This window comes from Natrix helvetica, assembly GCF_964273705.1.
Source record: "Natrix helvetica genome assembly, chromosome: Z".
In the NCBI taxonomy this organism is placed as follows: domain Eukaryota; kingdom Metazoa; phylum Chordata; class Lepidosauria; order Squamata; family Natricidae; genus Natrix; species Natrix helvetica.
In genome coordinates, this window is record NC_138554.1 from 23,526,761 (window position 1) to 23,542,098 (window position 15,338).

General features: G+C 45.4%; 1 protein-coding gene across 2 annotated transcripts; it reads left to right on the top strand.

Moving 5' to 3' along the window:
- Positions 1–28: 28 nt before the first annotated feature.
- Positions 29–12,438, top strand: TSEN34 (tRNA splicing endonuclease subunit 34). 2 transcript variants are annotated; one of them, XM_081970948.1, is made up of 5 exons: positions 29–121; positions 1,311–1,567; positions 4,201–4,369; positions 9,350–9,604; positions 12,020–12,438. In XM_081970948.1, exons 2-5 carry the CDS (start codon positions 1,319–1,321, stop codon positions 12,205–12,207), a joined length of 861 nt encoding a protein of 286 aa, XP_081827074.1. In that variant the 5' UTR covers positions 29–121; positions 1,311–1,318; the 3' UTR covers positions 12,208–12,438. The 2 variants fall into 2 exon arrangements, with proteins under 2 accessions (XP_081827074.1, XP_081827075.1); XM_081970949.1 differs by lacking the exon at positions 29–121 and adding an exon at positions 229–459.
- Positions 12,439–15,338: the final 2,900 nt, after the last annotated feature.

The following is a 15,338-nucleotide window of genomic DNA, read 5'->3' on the forward strand; positions in this document are numbered from 1 at the left end:
GATTTCTTTAGCTCCACGGGGGCGGGAGTCGGAGAGGGCCAGGTTGCGCGGTCTGCACGGACGCGGGAAGCTTGCGCTGCCGTCGGTGCAATAAAGGAAGGTAGAGGAGAGCTTAGCGACGGTGACCGTCTTTTTCTTGGGGAAAGAAAAAGGGGCAAAACTGAAAGAGGCGCATAAAGGGGGGGGGAGGAAACTTCGTTTATAACTTTGCTTTTCAAAGGAAAATTCAAGAGCAAAACCAACAAGAAAACTTTACAAAATGCATGTTTTGTAATAAAAACATTTGAACCGGGAGCCAACTTGGCTTAGAGGTTAAGGCATCCAGTTAGAAACCAGGAGTTCTAGTTCTGCCTTAGGCACGAAAGTCAGCTGGGTGACTTTGGGCCAATCATTCTCTCTCAGCTCAACCCACCTCACAGGGTTGTTGTGGGGGAAAATAGGAGGTGGAAGGAGTATTGGGTATGTTCATTTTTTAAAAAAATAATAAAGGTGGGATACAAATAAAGCATAAGCTATAAAATTACTAGAAGCAAGTACCAAACAGGATTGCTGCTGTCAGACTGTGTATGAAGTAGTACCAGTTGTATAGTAAAAGTGAAAGATGGAAAATAAAGGACCAACGTGAGTTTTCCAAAATAAAGGACCTCAACTTACAATTATTTGTTTAGTGACTATTCTAAGTGACAGCGGCACTGAAAAAAGTGACAGGGTTGTTTTTTCACACCTACAGCCATTGCAGCATTCCCATGGTCACATGATCAAAATTCAGTTATAACGGTTGCAATGCCCTGGGGGGGATCATATGATCGCCTTTTGTGATCTTCTGACAAACAAAGTCAATGGGGAAGTGAGATTCACTTAGCAACCATATTACTAACTTAACAACTGAAGTTATTAACTGGGGCAAGAACGGTTGTAAAATGGTACAAAATTGACTTAACTACTATCTTAGCAACATAAATTTTGGGCTCAGGTGTGATTGTAAGTCAAGGGTTACCTGTATAATAAAGGACATATGTTCATCCATAAAATAGCTGAGTTTAGGGTTGGAGCTGAGACGGGAGGCTCCAATGTTCTCTTACAGGAATTGGGGAGGTATTTTTACCTCAATCTGATGCATTTTGTGTGGGTTAGATTTTTGGAGGGAGACAGGGTGTCTAAAGCTGTAATAAAGTTGTTGTTTGTGTTTAAAAAAATCATCATCTGGTTGTAAAGCTTACTGGGAAATCCCCTTGAATTGCTGAACCTTCTACCTTCCAATCAAAAATACCTGAATAGCTTTTTACTTCGATCCTCTTCTGATGTTGCAGGCTCAGGCATGATCCGAATCCACCTCTTGGAGGGAAAGGCATTTGTGTGGAACTACGCAGATGTGCGGCGGATCCGAGAGGAACATTGCATTGTCGGCACGCTGGTGGGGGCATTGCCTCGGAAGCCACGGCAGAACGTGCGGCTTGGGCTGCCCTTGGAATTGCTTCCTGAAGAGGCTCGGCTGTTATTGGACAAGGGTTTGGCAATCCTGGTTAGGAGCCCAACATCTCAGTCCCTTGGCTATGGGAAGAACCAGGTAATGATTTAAGCAGCCTTTAATTTTTGATTGAAAAGTGAAGGATAAGCTTACTTGTTCCCAAACTCTGCAAAGGGCAGAGATCAATAGTGTTCAACAGGGGTGTCAAACTCAACTTCATTGAGGGCTGCATCAGGGTTGAGTTTGATCTCGGGGTGTGTGTGTGTATGCAGGGGGGGCATGGTCAGCTGACATCACTCATGTCGGGGGTGCCTATGGCCACTTAAGCGCTCTGCCAGGAAAAACAGGCTCCGAGATGTTTTAGGCTGCAATGGGCTCCTGCAACCTTCTGCCAGCAAAAACGGAGCTTGGAAGAGCCGCACACATCCCTCCCAAGTTCCGTTTTTGCTGGCAGAAACACCATGGGCTGATCCTTCGCTGTTTCCAGGGCCAGATCTGGCCCTTGGGCCTTGGGTTTGACTGTTGCGGCCTGCCAGGGGCCAGCAGAGCTGGGAGCAGATTCGGACAGTGAGGAGGTTGGGAGGAACATGGGCCAGTCCTGGAGTCTGGGGAAGGCTCTGATGAGGGCTCTGTGTTGGAGGCAGAGAGGGGCCAGGGCCGTATGCCAGTTACCAGCTGCCTTCTGAGTCAGACATCAGTGAGGCAGACGAACAGCTGGAGCCTGTTCCCAGTGTGCGCATGTGCAGAGTTGACAGACAAAGCGAACAGCTAAAGAACAGGGCTCGACTTGGGAGTAAGGCCACAGGTGGACAATGAATGGCCCCTCCCAGAGGAAATAAAAGAGGAGTGAAAGGGGAGTGGAGTTTGCAGAAGACAATTAGTTCGCTTAATTGCTTCATGACTCTCTGAGACTCCTTGCCAAGTTTTGCAGAGATTGGCCTGGCAGCTCTCCAAGCCAGATAAGATCTGTGACTGTAAATCCTTCCTTGAACGACTTTGCTGGATGTAAATGAGCAGAATTCACAGTCAATTAATAAAAGGAGTTTTTGTCAGGGCCAGAAGTTTGCTTCATGCTCTTGGGAAGCCTCGGTCAGAACTTTGACACCGGTGGTCTGCAATGTTTTGAGACATTCCTCTGCAGGGGGCTTTGACTTACAACAGCAATTGAGGCCATTGCTAAGCAAGGTGGTTGTAAGTGGGTTGCACCCGATTTTATGATTTTTTTTGCCTTAGTTGTTAAACGAATCACTGCAGTTATTAAGTGAATCATACAGTCAGTCAGTAAGTGTGGCGTCTCCCTTTGACTTTTGCTTGTTAGAAGCTGACCCAGAAGGTCACAAATGGTGATCACACACACCAGGATGCCACAACTGTCATAAATACATGCCAGTTGGCAAGCGCTCAAATTTTAACCACATGACCGTGGGACTCTTTTGACAGTCACAAGTCTGAGGACCAAGTTATAAGTCACCCTTTTCAGTGCTGTTGTAACTTCAAACGCTCACTAAACAAATGTTGTAAATCAAAGACTACTTGCAATTTCTTCCAGCAATGAATTTATGATGTAGTATTTTTTTTCAACACCCATTTATCCTTTTTCTTCCCCTTCCTCCCCAGCTGTGCAGTAAAGTAAAATAAGCTCAGACATCACAATTGGAATAGCCAAGAAGTTGGCATCAGTTTATGTTTTATAGTTTCTCTTCCTAAGAAACTATATTTCTTCCTGTTTGTGCAGCAGAGTTAAAGACCAAGGGATGTGTATAATTTCTGGCTGCCAATGGGAGCTATCCAAAATTTTGTGAAAAAAGAAGGTAGTAAAAATCCAAAAGCAATTTCAATAGATCGTTTTGCTCTTATGTTACTTTTCAATTGGCAGTGGATGTTTCCATGTATGATCCAGAAGGTGTATAAAGAGGTACCTCATTTTGCTGCATATAAGAGTTGCAAATTAGAGCTCTAACTTGGGTTATTCTGGAGCTCAGAGAAAGGAATGATGTTTATCAATAGCAGTAGCACTTAGACATATATATGCTTTACAGTGCTTTACAGCCCTCTCTAAGCGGTTTACAGAGTCAGCCTATTGCCTCCAACAATCTGGGTCCTCATTTTACCCACCTCGGAAGGATGGAAGGCTGAGTCAATCTTGAACTGGTGAGATTTGAATTGCTGCTAGCAGTCAGCTGAAGTAGACTACAGTACTGCACTCTAACCACTGAGCAACTTTAGATGTACCGTATTTTTCAGACTATAAGATGCACCAGTGTATAAGATGCACCAAGATTTCGATGAGGTAAGTAAGAAAAAAGTTTTTGTCTTCCCCGGCCCCCCAAGAGCACTCTGCAGACTTCATGCAGGGTTGGGATAAGGCAAAAATGCCCCCATTTTTCACCAAAATGGGGGCATTTTTCCCTCCCTCTAGCCCTACTAAAGCCAGCAGAGTTCTTCTGGGGGATGGGGGAAGGTAAAAACACCCCCATTTTGGTGAAAAACGGCCTGTTTTTCACCCATTTTTTACAAAAATGTGATGCGGGGGCAGGACTTCCGTTGGCCAAAAATGGCTGTATTTGGCGTATAAGACGCACCAACATTTCCATGCTCTTTTGTGGGGGGGAGGTGCTTCTTATACTCCAAAAAATACGGTAATCATGTCCGCTTCCAGTATTCCTAACCAGAATGGCCAACCTGACTGGAAGATTGCTTATGTATATTGAGCTTGCTGCTTTGTGTCTCAGGATGCCTTATTCTCAGAGAAAGCGGTTGCCTACGAGAAAGAGCTAGAGGAGAACTACCAAGAGCAGCTGAGGCTCTCTGCAGAACAGAAGAAAACCACGATGGAATCTCTTGCAGACCATATAAGCCAGGGCCGAGCAAAGAAACGGCAACAGAAAGGAGAAGGAGGAGGTGAGACAGTGTGTACATTTGGTTATTATTATTTTTCATTTGGGGTTTATTTTTTATTTTTTTTTCAAAAAGTTTTATTGGTTTTTTAAAACATTTATAAGGAAAAGGGTAAGTGGAATGGTTACAAATTTTGGCAGTTGCAAGTGTGGCAGACGCCCCCTCCCTCCAAACTCATAGAATACATCTAAATATAAAACATTAATACATAATCATAAAAAATCAGCATATTAATTCTAGAAAAAATAGTTTTCAATCAGTTTATATAGTTATGATATATAGTCTAGAAATAATTTCATTATTACTTTCGGTCTGTTTAGAACATTGTGGTTTTCTTATTCATTTTTGTGATCTGAGCTTTCTTGGTGTTGCCCCTTCACCCCCCGCTGGCAGAGCTCCGGCCCCTCCTGTGTCCTGTGTGACCATTGTGGTGTCTTCTGTTTTTTCTAGGTTCGCTTTATTTTTTTCCATAAAGGCCTGTGCCTCTATGGGTGTATTGATTCTGATTCTTGTCTCCTCCCAGAATATCAGCATACCTTCAGGCATCAACCATCTAAACCACACCCCCTTCTGGTATAGTTTATTTGCCAATTGCGAATAGTTTTTCCTTTTCTCCCTAATTTTTTGGGGGATCTGCTTCAGGATGGTTATCTCCCTGTCATGATATGTCAATGTTTGCCCCCTTTGTACACCCAGAATTTCATCTCTTGTGCTTTTCCTAAGGAATTTAATATGAACCTCCCTGGGTACATTGTGTGTTCTGGCATATGCTGAATTCACTCTATAGACCAGATCTATCTCCCATTCTATCTGCTGTTTATCTTTGTGTATGTATTCAGCTAAAATATTAGTCATAATGTCCCTTACATTTTCCCCATCTGCTTCTATTACATTTTGAAATCTAAGATAAAAGGACATTCTCTCAAACTGTTTTCATTTGTTGGATATCAAGTTCTTTGTTTCCCTTCTGTAAAGCCTCTACCCCCCCTCTTGCCTCCGCCACCCCACCCTTCACAAGGTCCAGTCTCTGTGAGTTCTTATAAATTTGGACTTGATTCTCTTTAATTTCTTCCTTCATTTCTTTTAATTGTTTCTTAATTTCTTCCTGGCCCTGTATGAGTTGCTGGAGCATTTGTTGCAAATCCATCTCTGTACTCTTAGGTTGCATCAGTTCTGTAATCTTTGACTATGTGGCAGGACTGGATGTTGTAGATGTCGGTGCAGAAGTAGCAAAGCCAGGTTTTCAGGGGGTGGTCTTTTTGGAGACATGGTTTATAAAACAAAGAGATCAGTCAGTGTAGAGACTGGGCAGCTGGAGAAGTAGAGCAGGCAGATGAGTCCAGAAGGCAGAGGATCCAAACAGGTGGGAGTTTCTTAAGTCAATCTAGCAATAGATGAAAGTTTTTTCTCCAAAGAGTTCAGGAAATAACAATCCAGAAGAGATTCTTCTGGGTGACACGGAGACAAAGACCGGAAGCCTGAATTTTAAAGGTGGAGTCAGGTTTCACAGTTGTTCAAACTGTCATTTGGGGTTTAGAAAGCCTGAAACCATTGGTTGGACCAATCCTGAGTCATTTTTTTCATTGTTAAATGACGGTAGTGCTTAAGCAGAGTAGGATGTCACGAATGAAAGGGAATATACATGTCCCAGGATAATGTTGCAGGATCCAATCTGGGTCGGTCACCGGGATCAGAGGTTTGGCTTCAAGCTTTTGGAGCCCATCCTCAGGGAACTTCTCTCTAGCAGAGTGTCTATTCTCTAGCACAGTGGTCGGCAAGCCGCGGCCCGCGAGCCAAATGCGGCTCTTTGCACATTTTAATACGGCTCTTCTGTGTGCCGGGCGCCCGCTTCCCTCCCTCCTCTCGGGCTTTGGAGGGAAGCTTCTGCAAAAGCCCGGGCATGACAAGTCTCCCAGGCTGTAATTTGCCGAGCTGTACGCGCGCGCCTGTTTTCCACGGCGTGGAGCAGCGACGAGATTCTGGGCGGCGAGCGATGATTCCGGGGGCCATCAGTGGGGGGGCAGGGTCCCCCCTCGCATTCCTCATCTTCCCGGATGGCCCCTGGAATCATCGCTCGCCGCGCAGAATCTCGCTGCTGCTCCACGCCGTGGAAAACAGGCGCGTGCGAACAGCTCGGCAAATTAAAGCCTGGGAGACTTGTTGTCACTCGCCTTTGCAGAAGCTTCCCTCTGAAGCGTTCCGAGGGAGGGCTGTAAACTTCCCTCCGAAGTCTTGGGAAGTTCTGAGGAGCCCTCCAAGGCAAAACGCCGCTGCCAGGTAGTTAAAAGTACGTCTTTGATTTGTCTCTGTCAGTCTCTCTCTGATTCCCTCTCTCACTCCCTCTCTCTGTTCCTCTCTCTGTCTGTCTGTCTCACTCACACACACACACACACACTGTGGTCACCTTGTTGACCACAGTGTGTATGTGTGTGAGTGAGACAGACAGACAGAGAGAGGAACAGAAAGAGGGAGTGAGGGAGGGAATCAGAGAGAGACTGACACACACACACACACACAGACAGAGAGTGGGAGGGAGGGAGAGAAAGATAGACAGACAGACAGAGAGACACACACAGAGTGAGTGATTAAGTGAATGAGTGAGAGACAGACACACCCACATACACAGAGTGACAGAGAGAGAGGAAGGGAGGGGAGAGAGACAGGGAGAGACAGAGACAGACACACACACACAGAGTGACAGAGATGGGGGAAGGAGGAGAGGGAGACAGAGATACAGAGAGAGAGACAGACAGATAGACACCCAGAGAAAATGACAGAGGGAGACAGAGAGGGAGGGAGGGAGAGAGAGACAAAGAGCCAGAGAGAGAGAGAGAAAGAAAAAGAAAAAAGGAAAGAAAGTGAGAGAGAGACATGAAATTAAAAACAACAACATGCAAACCTGACCTACTCAAACTATCCAAGGAAATGCAAGGCCAATGTTCACATTAGTGGTTGTGACTTTGTCAGTCATTGTCAGGATGTAATTTTCTCTACATTGTAAGGCAAATTTTACGGAATTTAACATTATCGATAAATAATATCGTTCTAAAGTTTTTGTTTTATTAGTTGTGTTATTTGTATCCTCCCGACCTATGTGGATACTTGCATGCAGAATATTCTCAATAAAAACTTATTGAAACTAAAAACAGTGTACCATCCTATGTATTTTCGGTTTTAAAAATGCGGCTCTCCAAATAAATTTCAATCGTGGTTTTGGCGAGATTTGGCTCAGTTGAAAAAAAAGGTTGCCCACCACTGCTCTAGCACACTCTGCTAAAGAGAAGGTGACCAAACTAGATTGGATCCTGCAGACTATGATATCCCAAGGATTCTGTTTGAGGTGTCTACATGTTTCTGTCCCCAAACTACCTTCCTGAGGTTGACAGCTCTTACTGTGCTACCCCGAAAAAAGGGCCTGATTTTTAAGCATGCACCCACCCCCAAAAATAAGCCCTAATGAAGGTGGTGGGTGTGGCCAGCAGATGGTGAGGTATGGCCAGAAGGAGGGGGCAAGTGCATATGGGATGTCGGTGTTTGGCAATAGCCGCAGCCCATGCAGCACAGTGAGCCGATCCCTATTCAACCAACAGATGGAGGCGTCTCTTGGCTTTCCCATGGTCCCGCGTGTGTCCTGATCACCTGCCTCCCCCGTGCTTCTGCCTCTGCTGCTTGGACAGAGAATCAACTCACCTGTGCTGTGTGGGCTGTGCAGTCCCAGAGTGTGCCAAGGGACCAGCAGGCTGCAGCTGCTGCCAGATACCGTCAGTTCCTGCACGTTTGCTGTCTCTTGTGCATGCGGCGGGGGTTGGGTGCCCAGCTGGATTGATCACCCTGAAACCGTGTTTCCCTGAAAATAAGCACTAGTGCTTACTTTGCCCCCCCCCCCAAATACAATACTGGATCTTATTTTGGGGGAAGCATGGTAGTATTATGAGCTATAATATCCACACCCAGGAGCATTTTTTGACCCATAGCAGCAGTAGATCCAACATTAAATTTAGCTGTTGATATTTACTAATAATACAGTTCTGCCCATGCTTTCTCCTATTTGATGTCACCATTGCTAGCCTTGAATTCACAGTAACAGACAGCAGGGCATACAAAGTGGAATTTTATTTAAGACAAAAGTAACAAGTTATTATTTTTCAATATTTGATTGAAAAAAACCTTCACTACGTAGATCAGGGGTGTCACTCAAGGCCCACAGGCTGGATCCTGCCTATGAGGTGCTTAGATCTGGCCTGTGGGACCGCCCTGGAAACAGCCAAAGACTAGCCCGTGGTGTCTCTGCCAGCGAAAGTGGAGCTCGGGAGGGCCACTCGGTTTTCTCTGGCAGAGCACTTGGGCCACCCCAGGCGCCCCTGACACGAGTAATGTCGAGCTGGCCACCCTGCCACCCTGAGGTCAAACACAATCCTGATGCGGCCCCCAATGAAATCGAGTTTGACATCCCTGATGTAGATAATCTACTAGTTACAATCATAATGGAGACTGCCCATCACACTTGTAGTGTGATTTTTTTTGTGATGGTCATTAAGCAAGCAGCTGTGATCGTTAAACAAACACCAGGATCATTTAGCAGTGACTTGATGTGGACACAGTTTTGCTGAAAACTGGAAGTAAAGGTCACTTCTTGGCAAAACTGTCATAAAATGGAGTCACATGATCCTGGGATGCTGTTGCTGAGCATTCAAAATAGGGCCACGTGATGGGCATCCATTGGAACTTTGAATCCAGGTTGTAAATATCTCCCCAGGTAGGTCTGTCAGAGCTTTGAATGGTTGTTAACCTACTGGTTGTAAGTTGAGGACTACCTGCATACAGAGAAAAATGTAATTGTAGAAATTTGAGGGACTTTGGTTCAGCTGTATCCTGAGGAGAGATGGGGGTTGGTTTTCTAGCCTATTGTGTTTGGGCAGGAATCTGTTCATTTACTGAAGACATTCAAATGAAAAATTAGATCACCTCTTCTTCTCTTCCTAGATCTCCTTGTACAGCCTGCAGAGTCTGGTTCCTGTTTTGTATTTCCCCGAGAATCAATGGTGATCCAACTCCCCACTGCACGGAGTCAGATAACTCAAGAAGAAACAGTAGACTGGCATGTGGCATCCCAGCTCTGGCCTTATGCTGGTCAAGAGCTTCATGAAATGCGCTACCTCATTTTCCGGGACCTTTGGGAGCGAGGTTATTATGTCACAACTGGGAGCAAATTTGGAGGTGACTTCCTCGTTTATCCAGGTGAAGGCAGATTTCTCAGAGATTTTACAGGAATGTTTGTGTGTGGGAACAGTACAGGTGGTCCTTGGTTTACAACAGTTCGCTTAGTGACCGAAGTTACAGCGGCACTGAAAAAAGTGACTTATGACTGTTTTTCACACTTACGATCATTGCAGCATCCCTGTGGTGATGTGATTTACATTCGGATGCTTGAAAACTGACTCACATTTATGACGATTGGAGTGTCTTGGGGTCATGTGATTGTCAGGGATATAATTTAAACCCTCTGTAATTAATGATGATGGATCGTGGCTTCTCCTCGAAGTATACTTCTTGAATAAGCAAAAAAATAAACCCGAGGCATGATCTAATAAAAAACATTTTAATATAAAAGAAAGTAAAAATACAAACTTGCTAACTGAATTAATGACATCTTGGCAGGGTTCTGTGCCTACCTCCCTTGGCAGGCGAACAAAAGATCAGAAGTGAAAGTTAAGAAAGAATGTGTGACCTGCGCAGTAAAACTTGTCCGATAAGAACTGTGGCATGCACAATAAATCTCAGCACAGCTAAGAAACAGTTCAGTCTGCACAGAATATAGGCACAGCTGGCAAACCAAATAAAACGCAGTGACAGTGATCACCTTCTGCAACCTTCTGACCAAAGTCAATGGGGAAGCCAGATTCACTTAACTCTATTACTAATTTAACAAATGCAGTTATTCACTTAACAAATGTGGTGAGAAAAGTCATAAAATGGGGCAAGACTCGCTTAACAAATTTCTCACAGCAACATAAATGTTGGGCTCAATTGTGATTGTAAGTTGAGGACTACCTGTATTGAGTCTGCTGAGGGAGCCTCTTCAAGTGAAGAATGATGACTTAAACTTTATATCTGAGGAAGTGAAAGCAAACATAGCTAAACGTGTCCCTTCACTGTTGTCTGTGGCCTAAGTGCGAAGCCACGCTACCCTGGGCTTACCCCATATTTTATGCTATAAATCAATGATTGTAGCACATAGGGATTATAAACTGGAACAGCCTTAAGTTAGGCTTAAGATACAGAAAGATCTTCACAAACTTGAACATTGGGCACTATCTAACAAAATGAAATTCAATGGTGGAAAAAAGTAAGGTTCTACATTTAGGCAAGAAAAACAAAATGCACAGGTACAGTATATTTGGTACTTTGCTCAATATTAGTAACTGTGAGAGGAATCTTGGAGTCCTAGCGGACAACCATTTAAATATGAGTCAGCAGTGTGCAGCCGTTGCCAAAAAAGCCAACACAGTTCTAGGCTACATAAACGGATAGAATCAAGATCACATGAAGTGTTAATATCACTTTATAATGTCTTGGTAAGGCCACACTTGGAATACTGCATTCAGTTTTGGTCGCCACGATGTAAAAAAGATGTGGAGACTCTAGAAAGAGTGCAGAGAAGAGCAACAAAGATGATTAGGGGACTGGAGATTAAAACATGAAGGGTTGAAAGAAATGGTTCTGTCTAGATTAGTGAAAAGAAGGACTAGGGGAGACATGATAGCAGTGTTCCAATATCTCAGGGGATGCCACAGAGAAGAGGGAGTCAAACTATTCTCCAAAGCACCTGGGGGTAGAACAAGAAGCAATGGATGGAAACTAATCAAGGAGAGAAGAACTTAGAACTGAGGAGAAATTTCCTGACAGTTAGAACAATTAATCAGTGGAACAGCTTGCCTCCAGAAGTTGTGAATGCCCCAACACTGGAAGTCTTTAAGAAGATGTTGGATAACCATTTGTCTGAAATAATATAAGTTTTCCTGTCTAGGCAGGGGGTTGGATTAGAAGACTTCCAAGGTCCCTTTCAACTCTGTTATTCTATTCTAACAAGCTAAGACAACCACGTGATATTACAATGTTACTGTCATACTGTATGTGAGTTGTACTGGCAGGAAAAGTAAAAAGGATATTGAAGTGGGAATGGGGACTTCACAAACATGGAGTGAAATAGCCCCCCTTAAAACTGCTGCAATCCATCTTCCTGAATTTGGTATTCTCCAGATATCTGAGACTTTATAATCTAGCAGACAAGGCTGTCAAATAAAGGCATTTATAATAGATGATTCCCCAAAGCTCATGTGTTAAGGAATATCTGCCTCTGTTTTTCCATTAATTTAACTATCTCTGGATATTATTTGTTGCCTATTTAACTACACCTATCCCAAGGCTTTATAAGAGTGAGTTTGCGTATGCAGACTATGAAGAAGTCCTCAGTAAACTGTTCCAGCAATTTTCTGGCAGGGCAAATGGCTATTAAGAACAATTTTTGCTTTTCTATTGATGAAAAGTACATAAAGCAGGTTTTCTTTCGTACTACCTAATGAGCAAATGTTGCGGACACCATGCTGAGGCCAGCCTTACCACTTTGCTAACTCTTCCCTCTCCTCTTCATAGGCGATCCCATGAGGTTCCATGCCCATTACATCGCGCTCTGTTTTTCCAAAGATACCCCCATCTCTCTCTGTGACATCATCAGTGCTGGACGCCTTGGCACCAACGTCAAGAAGACCGTCTTGCTCTGTTCAGTGGAACAAGAAGGGACTGTAGCATATACATCCCTGCAGTGGAGTGGGATGCAGTGAGAACAGGGAGAAAAAAGGCTTGGATCCTAGGATTGCCATTTTCAACAGTGGTGAGGTCTGGAATTGTTAGGATGTGCTTGGACTGTTTTTTGTCAGGACAGCCTGACCTACCCAATTATGGGACGGAGTATACTGCCTCCGTTTTCGCCTTTCAGCTCCGATGCAGGAGGCTTCACAGGCAGTCGCTTTCACAACAAACTATTTGTGTTGGTAAAACAAAAATTCAGTATGCTTGGACTGTCGCCTATTCTTTGTCTTCCAGAGCAGGGGTCGCCAAATCCACACACACACACCCGCAGGCCACAGCTCACTACTGGGTTGTGAGATTTTCAGAACCATACCACACCACACCGCGGAAGTGATGTGCGCACACAGGCCCAGTTAGGTGAGCAGGTATGTGCATGTTCCATTTGCATGAGCACATGCCTACCACTGATGCAAATGGAGTTACCTGCACACTTGCCAGCTGCTCTTGTGGATCCACCACCACCACCACCCTTGCTGGTCTGCATAGCCGGAAAGATTGGGGAGTTCAGAATTCTCAGATACCATGCGTAAAAGTACTGGGAATGCTTGGAGTTGTAGTTTCAATACATCTGGGGTTGAGGAAGTTTGTTATGTTGACATTAGTCTGAATCATGGCAATTGGGATTGGAAGTTTGGTTGCTAAGTGATGCTGTTGAAAGTGTGGTCTCATACAATTGCAACAGTAATTTACCAGTCTCTAGTGCCATCATGACCTCAACATCAAGCAGATTAAGTGAAGACCCATCTGATTGCTACGTGGGAAGAAGCAAACAGTTCCATGTCAGCAGGGCTTTCGTGGGCATATGGGCACTACAGAGCATGGATGGGTATTGTGGGCAGGTGCTGAAAGTCGACACTATGAAGCATGGGCAGGCGAAACAGCTGTGGGAGTGACCTGCAACCACCTGCCAGTTTCCATATCGGCTCTGCTTTTGGGAAACTGGCAGGGAAAGTTGCAAATGCTGATTGACTGTAGGATGCTGCAGCAATCATAGTTGAAAGGTGGTTACCAAGTGTCTAATCTTGGTCACATGACCACAGACACTGCAACAGCCTCAACTTGGGAGGGCTAGTTGTAGGTATCCCTTGTTAGGTACCGTTGTAACTTTGGCCACTGAATAAGTGGTCTTAACTTAAGGACCTATAATCATTACATTTATGCATATCAGCTATAAAAGTATTCTTGGCCATCTTAATACGTTATGTGTATGCACGGTGCTTTAGAATATAATGTTCTAAAAAAAAGTTGAAGTAAACTCCAAGTAGTTCCTATCAGGTAATGGTTGCTCTCAGTTAATAGTATCAGAAAGATCTCAGGTTGAGCATGTCTGCTGTGCATAGAATGTGCAGTTACCTGAACTGCAGTCCTGTGGGATGAGTCACTGATGGGTTATTCTCACGTCCAATCTGCCCAGAGACAGGTTAAAGTTGAGGGCACTCCCCTCTATTTCCTCTGCATAGCTCCAGTTTAATCGAAGGTCAGTGCTGCAAGGAAGAATGTGGGAAGGAAGGGTAAAGGAAAGACAACACCCCAGCCCAGAACCCCAACTGACCCAACAACCACTAAAACCTGGCTCAGGGCTCTAACTAGGGTGAGAAGCGACTCATCCCACAGGACTTCGAGAAATGCACTTCTAACATTCTCCGAAGTAGCCTGTGGGAGGAGTCACTGATGGGACATACCAAAGCTGGTGTCTATGGGAGGGAATCAATGGGCCTGTGCTGCTCAAGTATCTGGTACTCCATGCAGTACCATCCTACCGAAAGAGGCCTCAGCTGAAGTGTAAGTGTCCAGCCGGTAGTGCCTGATGAAAGGCGAGGATGAAGCCCAGGTGGCCGCCCTACAAATATCCTTGATGGGCACCTAAGTCAACCTAAGCCGCAGACGTGGCCACATTTCTAGTGCAGTGTGCCATGATGCCAGCTGGCACCGGAAGCTTGTGTGCCTCATTTGCCTTAGTGTTGGTTAACTTAATCTACCTGCCGATGGTAGCTGGTGACACCTTTGCCCCTTAGGGTAGAGGGCTGGAAGGAGACAAAGATCACCTCTAACCTGAAGGGAGAAGTGCTTTTCAGATAGATATGCAGTGTCCTTCTCACATCCAGGCGTTGCCAGGACCGTTCCCTCTCCTTGGAGGGCGCTGAGCAGAAGTCCGAGAGAACCACCTGCGCCCTATGAAAGGGAGAGTTAATCTTGGGCAAGAAAGAGGGGTCAAGCCTGAAAACAACCCTGTTGTCATGAAATGTGCACAGGTCAGCCCCACCAGGTCTGTGAACCAAGGTCTCCGGGGCCAATAGGATGCTACCAGGATCACCTCTGCCTGCTCTAACACTAAGTTCCTCAAACCCGGGGATGAGAGGAAGAGGGGGAAAGGCGTAGAGTAGGCCCAGCGGCCATCTGCAATGCAGGACATCGATGTCCACTACTCCTCGAGATGGGAACTGTGAGATGAAGTTCCAGACCTGTGCGTTTGACGGGGTGGTGAAGAGCTCCACTGCTGGCTGACTGAACCTCTTACAAATCTCATTGAAAATGCTGGGATGTAGTTGTCACTTCCTGTGGTCTATCGTCTTCCTGCTGAGCCAGTCTGCCTCCTAGTTCTCTACCCTGGAGAGATGTTCTGCTCTTAGCGACAGAAGATGCCGTTCTGCCCAGTTCCCCAGTCACACCGCCTCATCTCGAAGGGCCAGTGAATGAATGCCCCCTTGCTTTTCGACATAGGCCTTGGCAGTGACATTGTCTGACAGGACAAGGACATGTTGACCATTGACCCTTGTCCTGAAGTGGCAAAGGGCCAGGTGAAGCGCTCTGAGTTCCAGCCAATTTATGTTCTTTCGCAGGTCCATGGGTGTCCACTGGCCTTGGGCCATCTGTGATTCCAGGTTAGCTCCTCAACCGAAAAGACTTGCATCTTTTGTTAGGACCAACCTGTCTGGCTCCCTGAACAGGGTGCTCCTGGCCAGCACCAGAGACATCCATCATCAGAAGGACAGGAAGACCTGAGGTGGCACGAGGATCATGAAGAGTGCATCGCTGGTTCTGTCCCTCTGATGGGGAAGAAGCAACCACTGCAGCTCCCTGGCGTGGAGGGGGCCCATGGCAC

Bases quoted from the DNA above. Each gene is read 5' to 3' on its own strand.
- TSEN34 (XM_081970948.1), top strand. From the start codon at position 1,319: ATGATCCGAATCCACCTCTTGGAGGGAAAGGCATTTGTGTGGAACTAC. The intron at 1,568-4,200 runs GTAATGATTTAA...TTTGTGTCTCAG, and splicing joins TTGGCTATGGGAAGAACCAG to GATGCCTTATTCTCAGAGAA. The intron at 4,370-9,349 runs GTGAGACAGTGT...TTCTCTTCCTAG, and splicing joins ACAGAAAGGAGAAGGAGGAG to ATCTCCTTGTACAGCCTGCA.